This window comes from Maylandia zebra, linkage group LG3 (assembly GCF_041146795.1).
Source record: "Maylandia zebra isolate NMK-2024a linkage group LG3, Mzebra_GT3a, whole genome shotgun sequence".
Classification (NCBI taxonomy): Eukaryota; Metazoa; Chordata; class Actinopteri; order Cichliformes; family Cichlidae; genus Maylandia; species Maylandia zebra.
In genome coordinates, this window is record NC_135169.1 from 4,615,272 (window position 1) to 4,641,517 (window position 26,246).

The following is a 26,246-nucleotide window of genomic DNA, read 5'->3' on the forward strand; positions in this document are numbered from 1 at the left end:
CCTGGCACTGGAACTGTGCTGTAGAAATCGGCCATAGGGATACACGAATATGTCATGTCACTGAAATGTTGCCTCAGTATGTCATATATAACATTTGGATTCTCACAAGGTTTTAACGATGGGGTGCTTCTCAGAGTTATTCTTACAATGTCCTTAGCTTTGCCCATCGACTTGAACATTATTTCTTGTTACTGTTCCTGAAGGGGTGTTGCTCGCTTCTTGACATACATTCTCATCAGCTCCTCCCACTCACAGACTGTATGTTTATCCGACCCATCTCCTCTGAAGACTGGAGGCTCTCTCACATCTGACTGCAGGACTCGCTTTGCCCCAGTCAGGTTAAGGTAAGTGGGCTCACTGGGTGGCTGGCTTACACTGCTCTGAGCTTGTGCGGCCCCGTCATCCCTTTCCCCACATTCCTTTTTCAACTGATCCCTAATGGTCTGCCCCACCTGTTGAGCTATATGTGTTATCAGGTCATTTAATGCCGGGTCTGCTGTGGCTGAAGGGTCTGAGAATGAGTTACCTTTACCACTACTGGAAGATGTGCAACCAAGTATGCGAGTGGAACAGAAAGCTGGGGAGCCTGCACTACGAACAGGTGTACTAGGCAACCCCTCAATTACCCTCCCTCTTCCCATGGCAAAGCTGAACCCATCACTTGAAACTTTTTCATCATCCATTGTTATAACATATGTACAATGCAAACAGCAGAATTAAATTTACCTTGTAAACAACAGTCCAAAAACAAAGGTGCAAGTGTTTCCTCGAACGCTTGGGATTTGTGTTCAAAGCTTACATTACATTGTCCATTACAGCAACCTCTGGTGACCAAACTGATGTTGATCGCGTCTCCACGAACCACGAGCAAGTCTGAAGTGATGTGGATCTGCGTCACGGCACCACTGTAGCCGGTCTGGCCTTAAACTCTTATTGCCGTCAGTTCTCTGCGTTGTGTTGTGCGAATGACCAGAGGAGTCAGCTCTCACTTTGCCAGCTGGGTGGATTTATTCTCCCAGAACTCTCCTCAGCAGGGCCTCTACGCGACTGAGGTGCAACATCACAACAAATCAAATTACCAAATAATACTGCTAAAATGTATTTATATTCATATATAACAAACAAAAATGCACTGCATCGTGAACATATAGTGACAATTACCTCATCAACAAAATTATACTTTAGGGAGACTTCATTTACCAGTGGCAATTTTACATATTTACAGTAAGTTGAAACAGTGAACATGTATCACAAACAAACAGAAGATATAACCAGTTCACATGACACAAAAATAAAAGAGGGAGCTCACATACCTGTTTAAAATAAAACAAAACAGTACAGCAACTTCACTTTACTGGACTTCTTCATGAACACCTTCAAGGGAGAGAGAAGGATAGCGGACCACATGGGAAGCCACGTGCATGCTCCTATGCTCTCATCTGAGATTGGCTAACTAGCATGTTACTATAAAGTGCTGTACTTGGCAGAGAAACAATAATTCACACTAGAATATCAAACAGAACTGTGAGACAAAATGCACAAAGGGAACGAGCAGTGTTTGAATTACTTTTTAGTTACTTTAACTGTGTTTATTCGCTCTGTAACTGAGAACACTAGCTTACGCTCACCTCTCCTCAGCGGGGCCTCTACGCGACTGAGGAAACTGGCGCGCAGCTACAGGAAGTGACTTCGTGGGAAGTCAAAGGTCACACAAACAAAATAAAAGCTCCCAAAATATAAATGCAGAAAATAAACATATATAAATAAACACATATGCATAACCAATACTGACAAAGCAAGATAACACTGCAGGATGGATCTTTGGTGAAATATAAATTATTTTTTAATACACCCGTTACAAGTGGAAGGGGGTCTTTTTTTATGTTTTTTTTCTTTGAGGCCCTGGAAGTCAGGGGCAATGCAAGTCATCCTTTTCCCCTACAAAAACAAACCCTGCACCCATTGAAGTTTTCCATGGCAACTCATTCTAGTTTTGACAGATTGTACTGGTGACTGGTGGGTAGACTGGCACTGAGAAGGAGTTTTATGGTGCAGTCGTGGAATGGTGGAAGTGACAGGGCTTTACTGTTATTGAAAACCTCTTGGATGGAGGTCATGATAAATAGCGGCCACCCCAGAACCCTGAACCATGAACAGATGATGAAGAAAGGCAGTGTCTCTCTATGGTTACCGTTAGCACTGGCCAGAAAAGGGCAATCCAGGGGCAGGAGAGGTATATTTAACTGACTAGCCAGATACAAATCAAGGGGTTATGTTTACAGCCTGAATCAACAAGAGCCTGAAATAAGTGAGTGACCTGGTTTATGATTAATGACACAGAGAGAAGAAGACAGGGCTTGTGAATCACATGCGAACGTTGGTAACTATAACTCTTTTCTCCCTCTCTCTCCCTCAGACAATTATCAATACAAAGGGAGAGAGAGGCTAACGCCTCAAAGGTGGCTGGCTTGTCAGGTGAGGCCATTTGATCTTTCATAGCTTCATTCAATGCACAAGTTGTGTAAAGCGCTTTGAGTGCTCAGAAGAGTGGAAAAGCGCTATATAAGAACCAGTCCATTTACCATTTACTATAAACTTCCTGAAAGGCTTGACCCGGCCAAGCCTGCCTCTGCAGCTGCGGTCCGAAGGTCTATTACATAATCTGCGATTGTACGCCGGTACTGACGGAGATTTAATAATCTCTGAGCCGAACAACATATGAAACAATCTTTACCTCAATGGTTCATCCTTTCTTTCAAGTTGGGTAGTTTTAGGGATGATGTTTTGAAGTCTTTATTTTCTAGAAATTCAGATACAAATACAGAGAATACAAACTGTTGGCCCTGGTCTGAGAGAATATAGGTTGATGAGTATTAATGGGTTTAGTACATGGGATACAGTTTCTGTCATGGCCTTCCAAAGAGGGAACAGTTCTATCTATCTAAATTGTGCAGTAATGCACAAAAGACTATTAAATATAGGTTTCTACTTTCAGTGAGGCCTAATCACACCCCCATCATCTGACTGGAAATGGTCAGTGTAAATGTTTTAACAGGCCTTTGCACAATTTATTGCACATTCTAGATACCTGGTTTGCACTTAATATTTTCTTTCAGCAGAGCCACTACTGCTACTCTGGGCTGTGTTACAGAAGAGCTGCTGCTTTGCCCTTCCCTTTTTTTCCACTTTGTTTATTCTGCTTTGCGTGTGGTTAAGGGAGTGCCCAACTCTACACTCTAAAAACTATTGTTTAAGCTCAACAAAAAAAATTAACGCAACAGTTTCCATTACTCTTTTTGAGTTATGATAACTTATGTTGAAATTAGATTGAACCAACAAACTATATTGAGTTACGGGAATTAAATCGTCCTCCATAATCAAAGGTGATTTTAATTACCATTTACGTAATATTTGGTAGCTTAAAAACATATTTTTAAGTTGTTTACTCATAAAAATTATGTTCCTCCAATTACTTTTTCCACATTATTTGAAATGATTTTTAAGTGTTATGTAATTAATTACAGCAATTACAAAAACAATTTTTTAAAGTTCATTATTTAAAATATTAAGTTGCTGATTTTCATCATTATTATCATCATTTTAGCTTTCTCTTATTTTTTTTATTGTAATAGCTTTTAAGAAAGGAATTCATTCAACCTTTTTTTTATCAAATAACTTTTTTTATTTTGAACTGTAGGCATTTCAACACTTTGTATTTAAAAAGTGAAAATAAACCAGAAATTTAGATTTATACCATCACAGCCAAGTTATAGAATATGCCTTTATGTATTTAACATCACAGAAACAAATGTGTTCAATTGGTAAAAAATCTACTTAGAAAACATTTTGTTGCAGTAATAGGTACTTCCATGCAAGTGTTCAGTAAATGTTAACTTTCAATGCCTACCAAACTTTACAAGATCTTGCATCTTTCTATTACACAATGCAGCAAACACCTTTAAGATCAATGTTACACATACAGGATTCAAAACAGTTAACAATTTTTGAAACAGAGTCAACATCTTTAACATAATGATGGTTCCATCAAGGTCAAGGAACAGCTTCTGAACAACTTCAAAAGTATATTTGAGATCCTTGCATTCGCTCAGATTGAGAGCATATATTATGCCCATGAGCAAAACACAGCACCTTGGGAAATTCTGGCCCTCCATGATTTTTGTTTCCTCCACCACAATGGTTGCAGCCTTATGGATAGATCCAGGGGTGTACCGGTCACTGATGATGGCAGTTTTCATCACCTGGCTTAAGTTCTTCGGTGTCCTTGTAAAGCAAATTTTAAAAAATAGGTTAGTGAATTATAGATTAGACTTTTATACTTACTGAATCTTAATGAATTCAGATGATCAATGGAACACACACACACACACACACACACACACACACACACACACACACACACACACACACACACACACACACACACACACAATGCTGAATTACTTACACCAAACTCCATGAAAAGGTCCTCGTCCTTCTCTCCAAGGAAAGTGATAAGGCAGCAGATGGCTACTTCTCTGCGTGTTTCAATTGTATTGTGCTATTTAAGAAAAAATAAAGTATGAGTATAAAATACATGGGTGACTGACAACAAAGTGCATTTCAAAGCTACCCAAAGTCTAAATAGTTGTCCTACCTCAAGAAGCATGTCCTTGATCTGCCTGATTCTCACTCCCTTAGCTCCTCCCCTTGATAAAATGACATCCATCAGTTTTGGGGTGCAATGGTCAAGTGTAGCCATTCAAGGCTTACAGTGGTTATTCTCTTGAACTCCTCCTTTATCTGTAGACCACACAAACAGAAGAATTAAACCTTGCAGACTATTAGCTATACTGCATTAATGAATGCTGTAATACATTATTTAAAGAGGATAGAAGTGATCTAAGGCTACCCCAAGTTTTGAGGGAACAAAAACAATCTTGGTGAAGACAAGGGAGACTTCCCCACCATAACCGTGGTGTAATCTCTAATGTTTTAGCAACCCTGTTTTTGCAGAGGTTTTGAATTTACACATTGTTCACTCCCAGCCCATTTTGTAAAAAATGTGTCCCAAATTAACAAAGCACTAATGACCCTAGATTATCACACTATACTAACTGCTTACATAAAGTCTTAATATTAAGTAGATTCACATAGCCTATGCCAGCATAATGCTATTGGAATGACATTAACAATATTTCACACAATCTGATTTTTTTTAAAAAACAAAAAAAACAAAACAAAAAAGATGTGACATGAGTGCTGGAAAAAAGAAGCCTCTAGGTTATCCCTCTGACAAAACTATTCACAGTTTAAGGCTTCTAATTTTGGTAAAAAGAAAAACAAAATCAGCTTAAGATCGAAATTAGATTGCACTGTGTAGCAAAACTTTAACCACGCTTTTCCTAGCCACAGTTGCACTCTCTAGCTGAAGACTTTTGTCAAATGAAACTTTATAAGTCTTATCCTCTGCTGTGCTAAAGTTTAGAATGGCTAGCATTAGCTACATGTGGTAGTGCAAAGTATTTCCTTATCTGTATGAGCATCACATCATACACAAATCCACTACAGGTGTCCAGCACAAATGCTTTGCTTTGGTAGAACTGTTATTTGTTAATGAAATGTTACTTACCTTGAAATGTCTTTTACAAAAGCTTGCACCTTGCAACCCAACATGTGTGAATTTGCCCGGGCTAGTTAAGTCGGTAGGGGAGGGAATTTGAAATCAGAAGTTACAGTGGAAAAAAAATAAGTTATCTATTCAATTTCTTTAAGTAATTACAACTTGGATTTTATTTTGAACCCACTAACATTGGGATTTAATTTCAAATTACATATAAAATTAATTTAATGTAATTACCAACATTATTATTTCAACACAACCCAAAAAAATAAAGTTTGCAACTTAGAAGGTCTATCTTAATCCTTAATTCCTATAATCCAAATATTCCTATAATTTATAATCCTTATCTTTATAACCTCTTCTGCTATTTGCACATTCTTTACTTCAAATTCCTAAGTTAATTTGTAAATTTTTGTAGTAAATTGTAAATATTGTAAAACTTTTCTTCTGTCATTTAATGGTCGGGCATTGTACAGCTACAAGCATTTCACCCCCATGTCATACTGTGTATGGTTGTGTGTGTGTGACAAATAAAATTTGAATTTGAATTTGAAAATTTGAAATTTTTAATCAATAAATTAGAATTTTTATGTTGCAGCCATGGATTTAATCAAGTGGTGGTAAAAGGCCTGATGAATTACTTTTTAGAGTGTATAATGTGATGGGTACTAGTTAGCATTAATCTTTGTTTATAAGTTCCCTTGAAAAATAATGTTTTTAAGAAGATTTCTCCTGTTTTGGCTTCCCTTCATTGGCTTCCTGTTAAATCCAGAATTGAATTCAAAATTCTGCTCCTCACATACAAGGTCTTAAATAATCAGGCCCCATCTTATCTTAATGACCTTGTAGTACCATATCACCCTATTAGAGCACTTCGCTCTCGCTCTGCAGGCCTACTTGTTGCTCCTAGAGTATTTAAAAGTAGAATGGGAGGGAGAGCCTTCAGTTTTCAGGCCCCTCTTCTGTGGAACCAGCTTCCAGTTTGGATTCGGGAGACAGACACTATCTCTACTTTTAAGATTAGGCTTAAAACTTTCCTTTTTGCTAAAGCATATAGTTAGGGCTGGACCAGGTGACCCTGAATCCTCCCTTAGTTATGCTGCAATAGACGTAGGCTGCCGGGGGATTCCCATGATGCATTGAGTTTTTCCTTTCCAGTCACCTTTCTCACTCACTATGTGTTAATAGACCTCTCTGCATTGAATCATATCTGTTATTAACCTCTGTCTCTCTTCCACAGCATGTCTTTTATCCTGTCTTCCTTCTCTCACCCCAACCGGTCGCAGCAGATGGCCCCGCCCCTCCCTGAGCCTGGTTCTGCTGGAGGTTTCTTCCTGTTAAAAGGGAGTTTTTCCTTCCCACTGTCGCCAAAGTGCTTGCTCATAGGGGGTCATATGTTTGTTGGGTTTTTCTCTGTATCTTTGAAGCGCCTTGAGGCGACTTTTGTTGTGATTTGGCGCTATATAAATACAATTGAATTTAATTGAATTATTCTCAAAAATAATTTCTGAAAGTGGAAAAAAAACCCCAGAAGTAATAATGTGGAAAAACGCAGTTCTTTCTGATTTTTAGTAATCCAGTATTCACAGATATTATCAGAAACACAAATACAGTATTTCAAATATTTAACATCTTCCTGCATTAATCCAGACACAAAACTGCCAAGTTTGAAGCTGGCTCATGTGCACACATGCAGCTTCAGTTCAGAGACAAATGGCAGCCGCACAACCGACAGTGTGTGCGTTCATAAGACCAAACCACACACACTCACACCCCACACTCTCGCCCACGTGTGGGCCATTCTTGAAATATAAAGAATGACAACTTTATTCCTGGACTCTGGCAGTTTGTTCCTCTTGCATCTGAAAAGTTGCAAGTGTTCTGATCTGACACTCTGAAGCGATTGCTGCCAGCTCAGATTTGCTGAACCCTTCTAAACAATACCTGTTCACTCTACTCTCCCCTCTCTCCATTCCTGCTGAAATCAGTCTTGACACACACGACTCCAGTCGCACCATGCTTACTTCCTATTTTTCACTATTTGACTGTTGTTGTGTTCAAATATTTAAGAAGAAATATTTGTGGTTTAGAAAGATTTAATTTGCTTTGGCAGTTCCTGTTCCTTTTCCTGAAATAAGAGAAACATGGACACAAAAACACACTCTGTGTAGCCTTGACTATCGAATGTTATCCTTCAGTTGATTCTAAGGCCCAGTTCAGGACATCTTGTTTGGACTCTGTGACCCAGAGACGTATAAAAAGCCATCACTGGTGTATGTGTAAGCGTGCTGAAAAACCCTCTGCACTCTATGTCTACCGGCAATATTTCAAATCCAAACATTAACACTGAATGAAGCTCTTGACTCTGAAAACATGAAGCGCCAACCCATTTATGAGCAAATTTGCATCGTGTATATATTAAAACAATAACACACAGCTTTATTTATTTTATAAACAGCCATCCATCCATTCGCTTTCGCTTATCCTTTTCAGGGTTGTGGGGGGCGCTGGAGCTTATCCCAGCTGTCATAGGGCGAGAGGCGGGGTACACCCTGGACAGGTCGCCAGTCTCTCGCCGGGCAATTTGATGAACAATTTATAATTTTTACATAATACTCCAGCCTTTCAACTCTGAGCTTATTTAGTTCTATTAATACACTGAAAACATCATTTGTGTCATGAAGAAAGTCTTTAATCAAACAGAATTCAAAGATCAGAAACATTTCATATATGGAGTTAAACATGAATCATTGTTTCAACAACATATTTATTGTTGTCATAAACAGACAAGAAGACAACAACAAACTGCTCCTCCCATTCAACACATGTCAGTCCATATCCCAGCAAACTAAATCATCTCCATTTACACATCAAATAGAAACATGAATCACTTGTAATGATTAGAAACTTGATAGAATTTCAAATCTAGTTTGGGGAGTAATTCAGTGAGAAACAGTGAAATGATTTTCCATATGAAAAGGTGGACAGCAGAAACAGAAAGAAACAGTGAAACTAAAAGAGAAACAAAGAGCTTTGGAACAACGAGGCAGCAGGAGGACAGCTGCAGTTTAACAGCGTCAACTCACTGACAGGAAACAACATTAGAAACATCATCATCCTCAACTCATCTGCTGCACTGACACTGACACCTTCAACGGACACACCTTCACTTTACCATCAGTTTCAATGTATGGAAACATCCTGTGAGTGAAAGTGTGTGTGAAGGTGTGTATGTGTGTGTTAGTATCAGGATCAGAGAACGACAGCTTTCCTCTGTTCCAGTCCAGATTCACTCTGATCCTCTGGAACTTCTTCTGAACTGAGAGAGCAGTGAGAGGAGCTGATGGTGAGTGTTTGTAGTATTTACTACCATCAAACAATATCTCCCATAATCCAGATTGTATGTTTCCTTTCCTCTCCACAGACTCTGCTAACACACCCAGTAACCACCGTGTACTGTCTCCAACTTCAACATACCAGCTGTGAGTCCCTGAGTTAAAGCCCTCAGAGCCCAGGACAGAGCAGAACAAATCAAACCTATCTGGATTATCAGGAAGCTGCTGCCTCTCGCCTCCTCTCACACTGGTCAGATCTTCAGACAGGATGAGTTGTGGATGAGCAGTGTTTGGGTCCAGAATGAGAGGAGTGTAGGAGACCATGTCCTTCATGTTGTTCCAGATGTTGAAGGTCAGGTTGCCCAGGTGTTTGGCCTGGTCTATCAGAGCTCCTGAGGGCAGCTGTGGATCATCCAGCAGGGGGCAGCGCTGGACTCTTTCCACTGCAGCCTTGTAGTTGTGCAGGAATGAGACATCTTCAGCTCTCAGCTCCTCCTCTGTGGCTCTGACTGTGTCTGAAAGAGCTGCTATCTCTCTGCTCAGAGCCTCCATCTTCTCCTTCATCATCCCACTCTTCTGCTCCTCTTCCTCCCTTAGTGCAGCCAGCCTGGCCTCCTCTTCATCTGCTAGAAACTGGTGAAGCTTCTTAAACTGCTCCTTAATCTGCCTCTCTGTGTGTCGGGCCTGGACCTTAATGTGTTCTGCTGTTTGATAAAACTTTACTTGAACTTCTTCACAAACCTTTAACTTCTTATTTAAGGGCTCCAGAGTTTCCTGAAGTTTCTTCTTGTGTTGTTGTGCAACTTCATCGATGGGTCTGAATCTGTGATTGGTGTGTTTTTCTGAGTCTCTGCAGACGACACACACTGGCTGCTGATGGTCCAGACAGAAGAGTTTGAGTTTCTCAGAGTGCAGACTGCAGAGAGCCTCTGAAGCTCTCTGATCTCTCTCCTGCAGGAACGACTCACACAGGTTCTTTAAAGCTTGGTTTAAAGGTGGATCATCCTTTGAAGATATGTTCTTACAAACTGGACACTCACATATCTGTTTTTTTCTCCACCATCTCTTCAGACAGTCTTTACAGAAGCTGTGGCTACATGACAGAATAACAGGATCTCTGAAGACCTGCTGACAGACCGGACAGCAGAGATCCTCCTCTGATCTGGAAGCCATTGAGTCTGTGAGTGAAGCTGAAAACAGGAGAGAGGCAGTACAGTCAGTCCTGGCTCCCCTCCCTCCTCTACCACCTTCACTGAAAATTCCTTTGAGCCGTGTTTTTGCTCAAACTCACATTCAGTGTGTGGAGCGTCAGCAGCTTGAAGCAGCAGTGTTGGAGTTTTCCACTTTTCTCTCCTGTAGCTGGACTCACTCAGAGGAAGCTGCTAGTTTGGTCTGAGCTCAGTCTGATCGTCTGTGCGTCTCTCTGTACTGAGAAAGAGGAACAGCCTGTTTTCTCATTTCTCTCAGGTGAGTGACGTGAGAAGGCGGAGCTTCATTAAATTTCCACTTATTTCACCTAGCTCGGCCCACATCCTCATTTTAGGTTTGACAACAATTTTAGCAGACAAAAGTGAATCTCTTAGACATGAACTGAGCTACGACTTGGGAAAAGCCTTGGAGGGGACTGGTGGGGGGCCTGGTAGATCTCGATGTACTAATAAGAAGTGAAGAAGTGAAAGGATTCAAAAGCGGAAGAAGGGTGGGGCAGGAAAAAGAGAACAAACAGCTTGTATAACTGGGGGATCATATACAGATATCTTTGTGTAGATAGTGTTTGGAGGCGTAGGCCTGCTCCTAAAAGATATTTTATCTCCAAAAATGTGAGTGTGAAAGCAGAGTGCAGATAGCAAAAAGACATTGACATGATGTTAAATCAATATCAGGCAATTCCGTTCAATTAACATTGAAATCTGACATTCATTTTACATCACTTCTACATCCTCAATTAATATTGAAACAATGTTAGAGTTGGATATCAGAATAATCTTCAAATTTGACATCGATTTTACATCACTTTGGCACCCTCACTTAATAATGAAAAAAATCCTGAATTCTAGTGTTTATTTTCCACAACATTTGCACCAATGGTTAAGATTAAAATTATAATTACATCATGATTAAAAATAAAGAGGACTTAATAGGTATTTCATTCAATACTAAACCACTGCAAATTAATCAATCAATACTTTAAACTGCGTAAAAGACATTTGTGTATCATCTAAAAACAGGATTACCGTATATGTTAGACATTGTCTTTCAGCTTACCATGTTCATTATAATATCCCTATAACATTAAGCATCAAGTCATTATATGTCACGGGGTAGAAAGGGACAAGTTATCCAGGTTTTTTACTATGTTTGCTGTGTTTTACCTTTTTAATATTTTAATATTGTACAATGGTTTATTTGTATGAGTTTTACTGCATGTTTTTATGGTATTTATTGGTGACTTGTCCTGGAAAGACTCCGCCCCTACCTGATTATAAACCTGATCACACCTGGGAGGTCCCGGGGGCCAATAAGAGGGCCTGGAAGACCACAGAGGCTTGAGGGGAGGCTTGAGAGACGGGCAGGAGTGAGTGGTGTCAGGCGGCGGCGCCTGCAAGCCCAAGGGTTGGAGCTTGGCATTCAGGAGGACGATACAACACCAGCGACTAGGGACGCGGAGCGAACAGGCGGACGGCAGTAGCAGCAAGAGCCCAGCTTGTGCACTGCGGGAGAGCAGAGGCGGCGAGACAGCTGGTGCCGATTTGCAGTTTTAAAGAAGCGGCGGGCGGAGTTGAGAGCTCTGCCCACCTGGGGTAAGTCTTCGACTTATCCCCTTCTTACGACTGAATACTGCCTGAAAAGAATAGTGACTGCCGCTTCCTCCCTTTCTCCAGCGTACCGGGACGCGGAACGCTGGAGAAAGGGAGGACTCCGCTGGGTTTCCCTTTTACACCACTTCGCTGGATTTTTTAGTTCTTTGTGACTTTTATATCGATGCCACTGGACTTTTAATGTTGCGTTTTATGGATTTTTATTGTGTTACCCCTTAGCCAGGGTTGTTTTAATTTCTTTTGCATTTTTAACTGTTTGTATAATAAATTATATTTTAATTATACAGTTTTTAATTCAGTGCATTCCCTTGGCGGCCCCACTGCTCCGTACGTTTTTGAGGAGGGTTTCCCTTCTAGAATAACACCTGTGCTAAATCACAAATACCTCCTTTACATCCGTTACATATGTAATTAACAAAATAACAATAGACATTTTTGCATCAAGAAAAAAATATTATCCTATGAAGACGTTTTTTGTTAAATGACTTATTTACAACTCATTGTTTTTAGTTTACTCCAGGATTGGGCTGGATATCGGGCATCCTGCCCCCCCATCCGGAGCATAGCGGAGCCATTTCTGCATTCCTTAGGCGAAGTCAAACTCAGAAACTGCGTTTACCCCCACCTGCTGAGTCATATGGAGGACCACAAGAGCCACACGCATTGAAATAAAGATTTCTGTGCTTAAATAATGAATTGTAGAATAAATTCTGCATTTGTAAATTCATTTTTGAATTGCACTTAAATAAACTGCATTTCTGGATGGACCTGGGCTCCCTTGCCTTGGTGGGTACCAGATGACGGGGGTGCCTACTGGGGTCAGCGGGGGAGCTGGCCCTAGGGAGGGGCATCCTCCCCTCCCTTCTTTTCCTCCCCATCCCCGGCTACCTCCCTCTTCCCGCTCCACCACACTCACCCACAGAGGTAGGGCCTTGGGGTGCGGGTGTGTCACAAGGGTGCAGGGGAGACATTCCCCCCCCCTCCCCCTCTGTCCCCTTCTGGCCACCTGTGCCTCAATTTTATCTCACAACTTAGACATCCACATTACTTACACTCTCATAACACACACATATATATAGGGCCTTGAGGGTGGGCACGTTAATGGTGTCCAGTGGACGGTCTGTGTACTCAAACCTACCTCTGGCGCTGGTGCCCACCTCTCAATTTTAAATCCATGTAGACATTGAGGGTTCTCGGGAGGGGCCGTGCTAACACCTGCTGCTCTCTGGCAGCAGCACCATGCTCTCCCTTGTTTTAAATGCACTTTAGAACAACACGCAGCAACACTACACATGAGCGGGAGGAGGGAGGTATGGGGTCTTCACACACCCCCGTTCTCTGCTAGCCATCGGGGCGGGGGGGCTGGGAGGAGATGTTAGCTGTCCGATTGGCCTCCCTGCTGCTGCGGAGCCTGGGACGGTCTGCTTGCCTCCACCCCGGGGGGAAGGGTAACATCTCTGGGTTCTGTTTCCCCCTCTGGGGGCGAGGGTACCTGGACCCGGGGTATAGAGTATGTTTGGGGAGTGTGATTATGTGTACATGTCCATTTATGTCAGTCCTTACGTTGGTCTGTTTGTCTGTGTCTATATGTCAGGTCGGGTCTTAGACTCCACCTCTCTGGGAACTCCCAGGCCCTCCAAGGCCTATCTCCCCTCACCACACTCCCTGCCGGTGACTGATGCCCTCAGGGGTCGGTGCATTGGTGGTTCTTGGTGTCCGGGGCTGGGCGCTCAGGTATGTACCAGCTCACTCCCGGTGGCTACCTGGCGGGGCCTGGCGCCTGTTGCTCGGTCAGGCCTCCTCCGGGGTGCGGGGGGCCCTCGGGCCTCTGGCCTCTGGGCCTGCGGCTCGGTTCACTCTGGCACAGCTGGCTGCCGGCAGAGCCGGCGGGCACGCCGGTGCAGCCCCCTCTAGCTTCTGCTCGGTGGCTACTGGGTGACGCCTCGTCTGGGGATCCTCAGCCCTTCCCATGAGGGTAGCACGGATGCCCCTCCGGTGGTCCTCCTTGGGCTCTCGCACTCTGCGGCCTCTGGATGTCTGGGGCCTGGATCTCCTCCATGCCTGCTTCATGCCCTGGGGGACGGGGCTATGGCTCGCTACATCCTCTTGCAGACCATTACATGTGGAAACCATTTGAATACAAGCGCGCTGATCCACACAGGTATGCACACGGGTGTTCACTGTTCGTAGACTTAAATTACACCTTTCTTGGCTGCTACTTCAAAGCACATTGTGCGCTTTCTGTCCTGCGTGCTGCACAACAACATTGAATATTTAGTATTTACTGCTATTTACACTTAGCTAGATTAATGCGATGGTGTTGTGTTTAGTATGTTGCTTTGGTTTTTTTTGCTTGTTTTCTATTCTTCTTCTCTCAACAGGTGATCCAGGAGATTTTTATTTTTTTTTCCCTTTCTCACTGTCCCTCTCCCCTTCTGTTTTTCTTTTCCTTCCTCTTTCTCTCTCCCTTTCCTATCCCTCACTCATGTCTGTCCCGTCTGTAACATCTGAAAATAAAATATAATAAATAATAAAAACAAAGGTCGATCAAATGGACCAATACGGCAATGCCACGATGATCCATTTGGCAAAGTAAATCCATTGGGTATCCTTGTTGGTCTTCAGACAACAATTCTGACGGCTAAAGAACCAAATGGGACAGGCAAAAAAATAAACTGCATTTCAAAATCCATTTCCCTTTCCTGTTTGCTCAGGGATTAACTTCTGGATTAGTTGCTGGATTAGGCTTTCTCTCCTGCATGAAGTCCAGGTGCTGGTTTTCTAGTGTGTGCATCTGATGGCCCAAAGCTGACTCTGACCTGTAACACCATCCATGGCTGCAGTATGGAACAGATGTGGGTGTGTCCTCATCTCCCAGAGGAGTCCAAATCGTCATCAAACAGCCCTACAGACACAAAAACGTGAAAATATAAACAACCAGACTATCAGCAGTGATTTAAGTACTTTAAGACCTCTGTAAAAGGTGTGTCTCTCTTCTCCAGGTGTGACAGAGGTCACACCTGGAGAAGAGAGACACGTATGTGAGAATGCTGTTTGTAGATTACAGCTCAGGATTCAATACCATCGTTCTCTCGAAGCTGGACAGGAAACTGCAGGATCTAGGACTGAGCAGCTCCCTCTGCAGCTGGATCCTTAGCTTCCTGTCTGACAGATGCCAAGTGGTCAGACTGGGCAGCATCACCTCATCCCCCATCACACTGAACACTGGTGCACCACAGGGGTGTGTACTGAGCCCTCTCCTGTACTCACTCTACACCTACGACTGCACAGCCACTAACAACTCCAACTTCATTGTGAAGTTTGCGGACGACACTACAGTGGTGGGTCTTATCACCAACGGTGATGAGACGGCTTACAGGGAGGAGGTCAGCGCCCTGACCCACTGGTGTCAAGACAACCATCTCACCCTCAACGTCGCAAAGACAAAGGAGTTGATAGTGGACTTCCGGAGGTGCAGAGAAGTACACACCCCCATCACCATCAACGGCGCTGCTGTGGAGAGAGTGAGCAGCTTCCGGTTCCTTGGAGTACATCTGGCTGAGGATCTTATGTGGTCAGTACACACAAACAAAACAGTGAAGAAGGCGCAGCAGCGCCTCTTCTTTCTCAGGAGACTGAAAAGATTCGGCATGAGCCCCTGCATCCTCAGGACCTTCTATCACTGTGCCATTGAGAGCATCCTCACTGGATGCATCACCACCTGGTATGGCAACAGCACCGCCTACAACCGCAAAGCTCTCCAGCGAGTAGTGCGGTGCTCTGAACGGATAATTGGAGGTGAGCTTCCCTCCCTCCAAGACATCTACAGGAAGCGGTGCCTGAGGAAAGCGGGGAGGATCATCAAGGACTCCAGTCACCCCAGCCATAAACTGTTCAGACTACTTCCATCAGGAAGGAGGTTCTGCAGCATCCGGTCCCGTACCAGCAGACTGAGAGACAGCTTTTTCCATCAGGCCATCAGACTGCTGAACACTTCAAAGACACCTCAGCTTCACTACTGGAACTTCAACATTATGCACTACACACTGTACAGTAATGCCACTGTTTTGCACATGTCTCAACTCTGTATATTTTTATATATTTTATTTTATTTTTACTCTATTTAATTTGTAAAAAATGTGTATACACACACACACACACACACACACGTAGAAAAACATTTAGTATACACATCCAGAAATGCATATACTATTATATATTGTACATATATTTATTAGTTTCAGATTAGCCATTCTTGTATTTTGCTTGTTTACGTTATTGTATTTTGCACAACTGTGTTGCTTGTGAAGCTCGCACACGAGAATTTCACTCACATGTGCTGTACCAATGTACCTGCACATGTGATGTGACAATAAAATTGATTTGATTTGATTTAAAAATTATTTACAGTATATATCACAGAATTTAAGGCCTTTATAATCACAGAGCATACAGAGAAAAGTACTGAACTGAATCATTTTCAGCTTTTGTTTGATGTATATTGTATTAATAATTAAATTTCATTATCTGTGTCTTTACCACACATTTGCCACACAGGTGTAGATACTGTAGGTTCAGTGAATGCTTAAATTGCACTGATTAGAATATACTGGACATTCAAAGCTAAGATTCAGCGCACTGATATGGGTAGTGATGCGGCAGAGCGTGGCTTCTAGCTCCTGATTGAAGCGCTCAGTCTGACCATTAGCCTGAGGGAGATATCCCAAACTGAGATAATAGACCCCTAGGGCCGTACAAAACCTCTTCCAGACCTGTGGAACAAACTGTAGTCTCTTGTCTGACACTATTTCCATAGGTATCCCATGTAACCTGAATACCTGTTCAACCAGTGTTTTTGCGGTTTAGGAAGCAGTGGGGAGCTTTTCTGGGATTATGAAGGTAAGCATGGTTGTTTTCCCAGAGGAAATGGGTGACCAGTGACAAAGTCTAATATTATATTTGACCATGGCCTGTGAGGTGTGGAATAAAGGCTACAAAAGTCACGCAGGATGCAGAGTCTGTACCTTATTTCTGGCACACCATGAACAGAATGGTATGCGTTTCAGAGGTGGAGTTTGGTGAATATTGTGCAGCTGAAATGCGGAGCTGATGAGTGGAAGGGGGTATTTTTTTATGTTTTTTTTTTCTTTGAGGCCCTGGAAGTCAGGGGCAATGCAAGTCATCCTTTTCCCCTACAAAAACAAACCCTGCACCCATTGAAGTTTTCCATGGCAACTCATTCTAGTTTTGACAGATTGTACTGGTGACTGGTGGGTAGACTGGCACTGAGAAGGAGTTTTATGGTGCAGTCGTGGAATGGTGGAAGTGACAGGGCTTTACTGTTATTGAAAACCTCTTGGATGGAGGTCATGATAAATAGCGGCCACCCCAGAACCCTGAACCATGAACAGATGATGAAGAAAGGGGTTATGTTCACAGCCTGAATCAACAAGCGCCTGAAATAAGTGAGTGACCTGGTTTATGATTAGTGACACAGAGAGAAGAAGACAGGGCTTGTGAATCACATGCGAACGTTGGCAACTATAACTCTTTTCTCCCTCTCTCTCCCTCAGACAATTATCAATACAAAGGGAGAGAGAGGCTAACGCCTCAAAGGTGGCTGGCTTGTCAGGTGAGGCCATTTGATCTTTCATAGCTTCATTCAGTGAACAGAGGTAAACTTCCTGAAGGCCAAGCCTGCCTCTGCAGCTGCGGTCCGAAATTCTATTACATAATCTGCGATTGTACGCCGGCCCTGACGGAGATTTAATAATCTCTGAGCCGAACAACATATGAAAGAATCTTTACCTCAATGGTTCATCCTTTCTTTCAAGTGGGGTAGTTTTAGGGATGATGTTTCGAAGTCTTTATTTTCTAGAAATTCCATTGTCTGACGGCTCCTTTAAATACAGAGAATACAAACTGTTGGCCCTGGTCTGAGATAATATAGGTTGATGAGTATTTATGGGTTTAGTACATGGGATACAGTTTCTGTCATGGCCTTCCAAAGGGGGAACAGTTCTATCCAAAGCGTGCAGTAATGCACAAAAGACTATTAAATATAGGTTTCTACTTTCAGTGAGGCCTAATCACACCCCCATCATCTGACTGGAAATGGTCAGTGTAAATGTTTTAACAGGACTTTGCACAATTTATTGCACATTCTAGATACCTGGTTTGCACTTATATATTTTCTTTCAGCGGAGCCACTACTGCTACTCTGGGCTGTGTTACAGAAGAGCTACTGCTTTGCCCTTCCCTTTTTTTCCACTTTGTTTATTCTGCTTTGCGTGTGGTTAAGGGAGTGCCCAGCTCTATAACGTGATGGGTACTAGTTAGCATTAATCTTTGTTTATTGCTCGGGTTTTAAGGTCCCTTGAAAAATAATGTTGTTAATGTTAATTTGTTAATGTGTTTTGAAGGCACTGATTTTTTAATTCTATAGCACAATCCACACTACTGGATAGTTTGTTTGCTTTAAACTGGAGATTCGGTTTATTCTTTTGTTGTATATCACCAGTGTGTTTCTACAGTAACTACAGAGGGTGAAGAGGACGACTGTCTTCATGTTTTGGATATATTCAAAACTTTTGTTTCCCTTATTCAAAGCTGAAAGCCTAAAGTGGGTGTGACTGAATATAATAGAATAGAATAGAATGCCTTTATTGTCACTATACAGTTGTACAATGAGATACAGAGCATCTCCTACTCAGTGTAAACATGCTTGGGGGTACACTTCTGCAGCGCTATGTACATATGGACAGTATTAACATAGGGAAAAACATATATATATAAAATGTACAATATACAAGCCGTAAGTAATATGGGTGGTGCTTTCAGGTTTTTCCTTGTAACAGTAAAGCTTTTGAGCTTGCAGTCACCACACCACCACCCTAGTGTGCGTGCATCATGATTGCTTTCCCTTTTTACCCTCTCATCATCACTCCCTTGCGTTGCCACACATACACACATGTTAAATGGGAATTATATACTTTTTGATCTAGAGGCATTGAGTGATAGCAGTCCCAACCCAACCCTTCCAAAATATCAAATCAAATCAAATCAAATACAGAAATGGTCAAATCATTAGTCATAGATTAGGAAAAGTTGTTCCGTCCACTCATGCATGTCCTCTGATTCTTGCTGGAAGACAGAATCATCCATTTCTGTGCTCACATTCTGCTGTAACATGTCTCCTCATGTTATAGGTGAACTCTCCTATGTCTCTTTCATTCTCACTCATGTGTTTGCACAGCTGTGGACATCAGCTACCTTCATCTTTTAGGTGCCACATAGCGTCAAAATGAGTGGATGGTGTTACATTAAAGTTGTAAAACATTGCACTCTCTTTAAAGCAGTAAAAACAATCAAAAATGAATAATGAACACTACAAAATATAAATGAATAGAGGTGTTATGATCATAGTGAACAGGTCAGTATGTGAAGGTCAGAGAAGCTGAAAGTAAATGCTCTGTTGCCCACTATGTGTCATGGTCCTGGGTCAGTGACCCATTGCTTTGAGTTTATTGTTATTATTTTCTAGTTTCTTCTGATTTTGTATTAGTTCTCAGGGTTTGATTCTGGTGTTCAGTGGTTTATTACTCCAACCTGTATTCTCCCCCCTCATGTTCTGTTCGTGTCCCTGAGTTTGTGTTTGTAAAACAGTTTGTGAGTTTCCTGTTTTACTTTGAAGCTAGCTGCTGCTGAGCGTTGTCTCCACCTCCAGCCAAAACTTAATCTACACGGTTAACAAAGGTCTGAGCTTTATCCTGTGTATCATTCTGGCTTGAACTACCATTATTCTCCTGACAGGAAGTGCACTCACTCATCTCATCACACCTGTTAGTCGATGTTATATGTTATATATATATATTTAGATTCCTGAACCCCTTCACCTTGTCTCAGTGACCTTCATGATCTAGTCACCTGAAATGGTTTTCCCTACACAGGTAGGCCTTGTCAGGCTTTATTTGTGGAATTTCTTGCCTTCTTAATGGGGTTGGAACCATGAGTTGTATTGCACAGAAGTCAGGTTGGTACACAGCTAACAGGCCTATTTGACAAGTCTTAGGATTCATATTATGGCAAGAACCAATCAGCTAAATAAAGAGATAATAATGTGTATGTGATAGTCCCCGTAGGGAAATTGCTCCTCTGCATTTAACCCATTCGCCTAGTGAAGCAGTGGGCAGCCACCAATGCATCGCCCGGGGAGCAGTGTGTAGGGATGGTACCTTGCTCAGGGGTACCTCAGGATAGCTGTTCAGTAGGGTTGTACCCATAACCTTCCAATCATGAGGCAGCTACTCTACCTATTGAGCTATCCCTGCCCCAAGCGAGAGAGAAACTACAGTCCACCATTACTTTAAGAACTGAAGGTCAGTCAGTCCGGAATATTGTTAAAACTTTGAATGTGTCTCCAAATGCAGTCACAAAAACCATGCTACCAAGTGCTACCACAAAAACTGGCTCACATGAGGACCGCCCCAGGAAAGAAAGACCAAGAGTCAACTCTGCTGCTGAGGATAATTTCAACCAAGTGACCAGGCTCAGAAATCACAAGGTAAGAGCACCTCTGATTAGAGCCCAGGTAAATGGCACACAGAGTTCCAGTAGCAGACACATCTCTACATCAATTGTTCAGAGGAGACTGTGAATCAGGCCTTTATGGTCAAACAGCTGCTAAGAAACCACTACTAAGAAAAAGCAACAAGCAGACGCAGAGCTCTAGACTAACGTTTTTCCATGGTTGCACTGGTACACCTAACTTTTTTTCTTAGGCGCGCCATCACAAAAGTTAGGCGCACTCAAACTTTTTAACCACATCACTTAACACCAAAGTTCCCACTGTGAAGCATGGAGGAGGAGGTGTGATGGTGTGGAGGTGCATTGCTGGTGACACTGTTGGGGATTGTGATTGATATTTCTTTATTTTATGTATTGATAACATGTTTTAGTAATGTCACTTTTGTGTCATAATAATAATAGTAACAATAATGATGGTCAAAGGAGCTTGCAAAGAAAAGCGTCTGGACTTCTTTAAGTTGCTTGAAGACGTTTCACCTCTCATCCGAAAAGCTTCTTCAGTTCTAAGGTGGAGAGTCCCAGATATAAACCTAGTGGGAGTAACCCCCCACAGAGGGACAAAAGGACCCCCTGATGATCCTCTAATCACCTGAGCCAAGGTGTGAAATTGGGTGTGGGACCCAATCAGCCAGAGTTTCGGGTGAGCTCATTGTGTGAAACCTGGCCCCACCTTATCATGCGAATTCCTGAGGTCAGATTGCCCAGGATGTGAGTGGGCGTTAAGGCGTCTGGGAAGGGATCTCAAAACTGGATTATAGATGGCAGAGAGTTGGTGTCGTAAACCCCCGCCTCTGTTCAAAGATGGTCGCTCACAGTGGACATAGATGGCTTCTTTCACTCCTCTTTCAAACCATCTGTCCTCTCTGTCCAAAATGTGAACATTGGCATCCTTGAAAGAGTGTCCTTTGTCCTTAAGATGCAGATGGACTGCTGAGTCTTGTCCTGTGGAGGTGGCTCTTCTGTGTTGTGCCATGCGCTTGTGAAGTGGCTGCTTGGTCTCTCCAATGTAGAGGTCTGAGCATTCCTCGCTGCACTGTACAGCATACACCACATTGTTAAGTTTGTGTTTTGGCATTTTGTCTTTCGGGTGAACCAGTTTCTGTCTGAGTGTGTTGCTGGGTCTGAAATACACTGGTATGTCATGCTTGGAGAAAACTCTCCTGAGTTATTCTGATACACCGGCTACATAGGGGATGACAATGTTGTTGCGTCTGTCCTTCTTATCCTCCTTCGCTGGTGTCTGGTCTTCTTTTCTGTGCCTCTTTGCTGACTTTAAAAACGCCCATTTAGGATAGCCACGCGTTTTGAGTGCTTCCTTTACTCAAATATAATATATATAATCTTGTCATATATTATCCATCCATGATTGTTTACATTTTTTTCTTTTCAAATATTTCTTTTATTATTCTCAAAAATAATTTCTGAAGTTGGCAAATAAAAACAGAAGTAATAATGTGGAAAAACGCAGTTCTTTCTGATCTTTAGTAATCCAGTATTCACAGATATTATCAGAAACACAAATACAGTATTTCAAATATTTAACATCTTCCTGCATTAATCCAGACACAAAACTTCCAAGTTTGAAGCTGGCTCATGTGCACACATGCAGCTTCAGTTCAGAGACAAATGGCAGCCGCACAACCGACAGTGTGTGCATTCATAAGACCAAACCACACACACTCACACCCCACACTCTCGCCCACGTGTGGGCCATTCTTGAAATATAAAGAATGACAACTTTATTCCTGGACTCTGGCAGTTTGTTCCTCTTGCATCTGAAAAGTTGCAAGTGTTCTGACCTGACACTCTGAAGCGATTGCTGCCAGCTCAGATTTGCTGAACCCTTCTAAACAATACCTGTTCACTCTACTCTCCCCTCTCTCCATTCCTGCTGAAATCAGTCTTAACACACACAACTCCAGTCGCACCATGCTTACTTCCTATTTTTCACTATTTGACTGTTGTTGTGTTCAAATATTTAAGAAGAAATATTTGTGGTTTAGAAAGATTTAATTTGCTTTGGCAGTTCCTGTTCCTTTTCCTGAAATAAGAGAAACATGGACACAAAAACACACCCTGTGTAGCCTTGACTATCGAATGTTATCCTTCAGTTGATTCTAAGGCCCAGTTCAGGACATCTTGTTTGGACTCTGTGACCCACAGACGTATAAAAAGCCATCACTGGTGTATGTGTAAGCATGCTGAAAAACCCTCTGCACTCTATGTCTACCGGCAATATTTCAAATCCAAACATTAACATTGAATGAAGCTCTTGACTCTGAAAACATGAAACGCCAACCCATTTATGAGCAAATTTGCATCGTGTATATATTAAAACAATAACACACAGCTTTATTTATTTTATAAACATCCATCCATCCATTCGCTTTCGCTTATCCTTTTCAGGTTTGTGGGGGGCGCTGGAGCCTATCCCAGCTGTCATAGGGCGAGAGGCGGGGTACACCCTGGACAGGTCGCCAGTCTGTCCCAGGGCAATTTGATGAACAATTTATAATTTTTACATAATACTCCAGCCTTTCAACTCTGAGCTTATTTAGTTCTATTAATACACTGAAATCTCATTTGTGTCATGAAGAAAGTCTTTAATCAAACAGAATTCAAAGATCAGAAACATTTCATATATGGAGTTAAACATGAATCATTGTTTCAACAACATATTTATTGTTGTCATAAACAGACAAGAAGACAACAACAAACTGCTCCTCCCATTCAACACATGTCAGTCCATATCCCAGCAAACTAAATCATCTCCATTTACACATCAAATAGAAACATGAATCACTTGTAATGATTAGAAACTTGATAGAATTTCAAATCTAGTTTGGGGAGTCATTCAGTGAGAAACAGTGAAATGATTTTCCATGTGAAAAGGTGGACAGCAGAAACAGAAAGAAACAGTGAAACTAAAAGAGAAACAAAGAGCTTTGGAACAACGAGGCAGCAGGAGGACAGCTGCAGTTTAACAGCTTCAACTCACTGACAGGAAACAACATTAGAAACATCATCATCCTCAACTCATCTGCTGCACTGACACTGACACCTTCAACGGACACACCTTCACTTCATCATCAGTTTGAATGTATGGAAACATCCTGTGAGTGAAAGTGTGTGTGAAGGTGTGTATGTGTGTGTTAGTATCAGGTTCAGAGAACGACAGCTTTCCTCTGTTCCAGTCCAGATTCACTCTGATCCTCTGGAACTTCTTCTCTACTGAGAGAGGAGTGAAAGGAGCTGATGGTGAGTGTTTGTAGTATTTACTTCCATCAAACAATATCTCCCATAATCCAGATTGTATGTTTCCTTTCCTCTCCACAGACTCTGCCAACACACCCAGTTCCCACCCTGTACTGTCTCCAACTTCGACATCCCAGCTGTGAGTCCCTGAGTTAAAGCCCTCAGAGCCCAGGACAGAGATGTAATAATCAAACCTCTCTGGATTATCAGGAAGCTGCTGCCTCTCTCCTCCATATCTCACACTGGTCAGATCTTCAGACAGGATGAGGTTTGGATGAGCAGTGTTTGGGTCCAGAATGAGATTGCTAGAACATGTTAGTAGTCTGGCAGTCTATTAGGGACCAATAAGCCAAAAACACAGAGGTCCAAACTATTAAAAAAGTGTGTGTGTGTGTGTGTGTGTGTGTGTGTGTGTGTGTGTGTGTGTGTGTGTTTTTAAGAAGAACACCATCCCCCCCTGTGTGATCGCAAGACATGTTCAGCTCAACCTCCTCTTTCACTCAAACCCAGAAAGACTGGAGCGGGGGCCAAGGAACTCAAAGAGAACAAAAAAATAATTAATACAGCATGTACCCATATAAGATAACAAACAATCCAAAACAGATTTTATACAACCATTTGTGCTGTAGCTTACTGCTGTCATGCATTGCGAATAAACTTAAAATTTTGAACTGAATAAGCTATAGTCACAGAAGCTTTAGAGCACAATGTTAAAAAGGACAAAAAGAATATCTTTGAAATATTTGGGGTTTTGGCTACATGCAGCACTGACAGGAAAGCACATTAGAAAAAAACCCATCCTGAACTGACCTGATCTGCTAACGGTGCCGCTGACACTGACACCGTCACCGTCAGCGTCACCGGCAACACCTTCACTTCATCACCAGTTTGAATGAATGGAAACATCCTGTGAGTGAAAGTGTGTGTGAATGTGTGTATGTGTGTGTTAGTATCAGGATCAGAGAACGACAGCTTTCCTCTGTTCCAGTCCAGATTCACTCTGATCCTCTGGAGCTTCTTCTGAACTGAGAGAGCAGTAACAGGAGCTGATGGTGAGCGTGTTGAGTATTTACCTAAACTGAAAATCACACCCCAAAATCCAAACTCTTTGTTTCCCTTCCTCTGAATAGACTCTTCTACCACACCAAGCATCCAGCTTGTATTATTTCCAACCTCGACATCCCAGCTGTGAGTCCCTGAGTTAAAGCCCTCAGAGCCCAGGACAGAAATGTAATAATCAATCCTCTCTGGATTATCAGGAAGCTGCTGCCTCTCTCCTCCTCTCACACTGGTCAGATCTTCAGACAGGATGAGGTTTGGATGAGCAGTGTTTGGGTCCAGAATGAGAGGAGTGTAGGAGACCATGTCCTTCATGTTGTTCCAGATGTTGAAGGTCAGGTTGCCCAGGTGTTTGGCCTGGTCTATCAGAGCTCCTGAGGGCAGCTGTGGATCATCCAGCAGGGGGCAGCGCTGGACTCTTTCCACTGCAGCCTTGTAGTTGTGCAGGAATGAGACGTCTTCAGCTCTCAGCTCCTCCTCTGTGGCTCTGACTGTGTCTGAAAGAGCTGCTATCTCTCTGCTCAGAGCCTCCATCTTCTCCTTCATCATCCCACTCTTCTGCTCCTCTTCCTCCCTCAGTGCAGCCAGCCTGGCCTCCTCTTCCTCTGCTAGAAACTGCTGAAGCTTCTTAAACTGCTCCTTAATCTGCCTCTCTGTGTGTCGGACCTGGACCTTAATGTGTTCTGCTGTTTGATCAAACTTCACTTGAACTTCTTCACAAACCTTTAACTTCTTCTTTAAGGGCTCCAGAGTTTCCTGAAGTTCCTTCTTGTGTTGTTGTGCAGCTTCATCGATGGGTCTGAATCTGTGGTTGGTGTGATTTTCTGAGTCTCTGCAGATGAGACACACTGGCTGCTGATGGTCCAGACAGAAGAGTTTGAGTTTCTCAGAGTGCAGACTGCAGAGATCCTCTGAAGCTCTCTGATCTCTCTCCTGTAAGAACGACTCACACAGGTTCTTTAAAGCTCGGTTTAAAGGTGGATCATCCATTGATATTTCCTTACAAACTGGACACTCGTGTGTTGGTCTCTCTCTCCACCGTCTCTTCAGACAGTCTTTACAGAAGCTGTGGCTACATGACAGAATAAAAGGATCTCTGAAGACCTCCCGACAGACCGGACAGCAGAGATCCTCCTCTGATCTGGAAGCCATTGAGTCTGTGAGTGAAGCTGAAAACAGCAGACAGGAAGTACAGTCAGTCCTGGCTCCCCTCCCTCCTCTACCACCTTCACTGAAACTTCCTTTGAGTCGTGTTTTTGCTCAAACTCACATTCAGTGTGTGGAGCGTCAGCAGCTTGAAGCAGCAGTGTTGAAGTTTTACACTGTCGCTGCACTCACTCGTGCAGCTACAGCTACTCACTGATCGTCTGTGTGTCTCCCTTTACTGAGAAAGAGGAACAGCTTGTTTCCTGGTTTGTCGCAGCACTTGTGTAAGGTCAGAGGCGGAGTCTCATCCACCTCCTCCCATACATGCTGTTGCTTCATCCTGAACAGCGGTGTATTTTCTTGTCTTAACTAAATAATAACTATGAATCCAAATTTGTGTGTGTCCTCTGTGCATTCCTGGTGTTA

At 42.6% G+C, this 26,246-nt stretch overlaps 2 protein-coding genes and 1 long non-coding RNA gene across 3 annotated transcripts; all 3 read right to left on the bottom strand.

The window, feature by feature from the left end:
• Window positions 1-4,364: 4,364 nt before the first annotated feature.
• On the bottom strand, window positions 4,365-5,655 carry LOC143416935 (uncharacterized). Its single transcript, XR_013097172.1, has 3 exons — window positions 5,630-5,655; window positions 4,655-4,800; window positions 4,365-4,558 (listed from the first exon to the last, which is right to left on the bottom strand). It is a non-coding gene; the product is annotated as an uncharacterized LOC143416935 (long non-coding RNA).
• Window positions 5,656-8,290: 2,635 nt separating this feature from the next.
• On the bottom strand, window positions 8,291-10,375 carry LOC112429877 (nuclear factor 7, ovary). The gene is made up of 2 exons (XM_024800419.2): window positions 10,247-10,375; window positions 8,291-10,145 (listed from the first exon to the last, which is right to left on the bottom strand). The coding sequence occupies exon 2, from the start codon at window positions 10,126-10,128 to the stop codon at window positions 8,740-8,742; it is 1,389 nt and encodes a 462-aa protein (XP_024656187.2). The 5' UTR covers window positions 10,129-10,145; window positions 10,247-10,375; the 3' UTR covers window positions 8,291-8,739.
• A 12,567-nt stretch (window positions 10,376-22,942) lies between these two features.
• On the bottom strand, window positions 22,943-25,979 carry LOC106676210 (nuclear factor 7, ovary-like). The gene has a single exon (XM_076878852.1). The coding sequence runs from the start codon at window positions 25,824-25,826 to the stop codon at window positions 24,399-24,401; it is 1,428 nt and encodes a 475-aa protein (XP_076734967.1). The 5' UTR covers window positions 25,827-25,979; the 3' UTR covers window positions 22,943-24,398.
• Window positions 25,980-26,246: the final 267 nt, after the last annotated feature.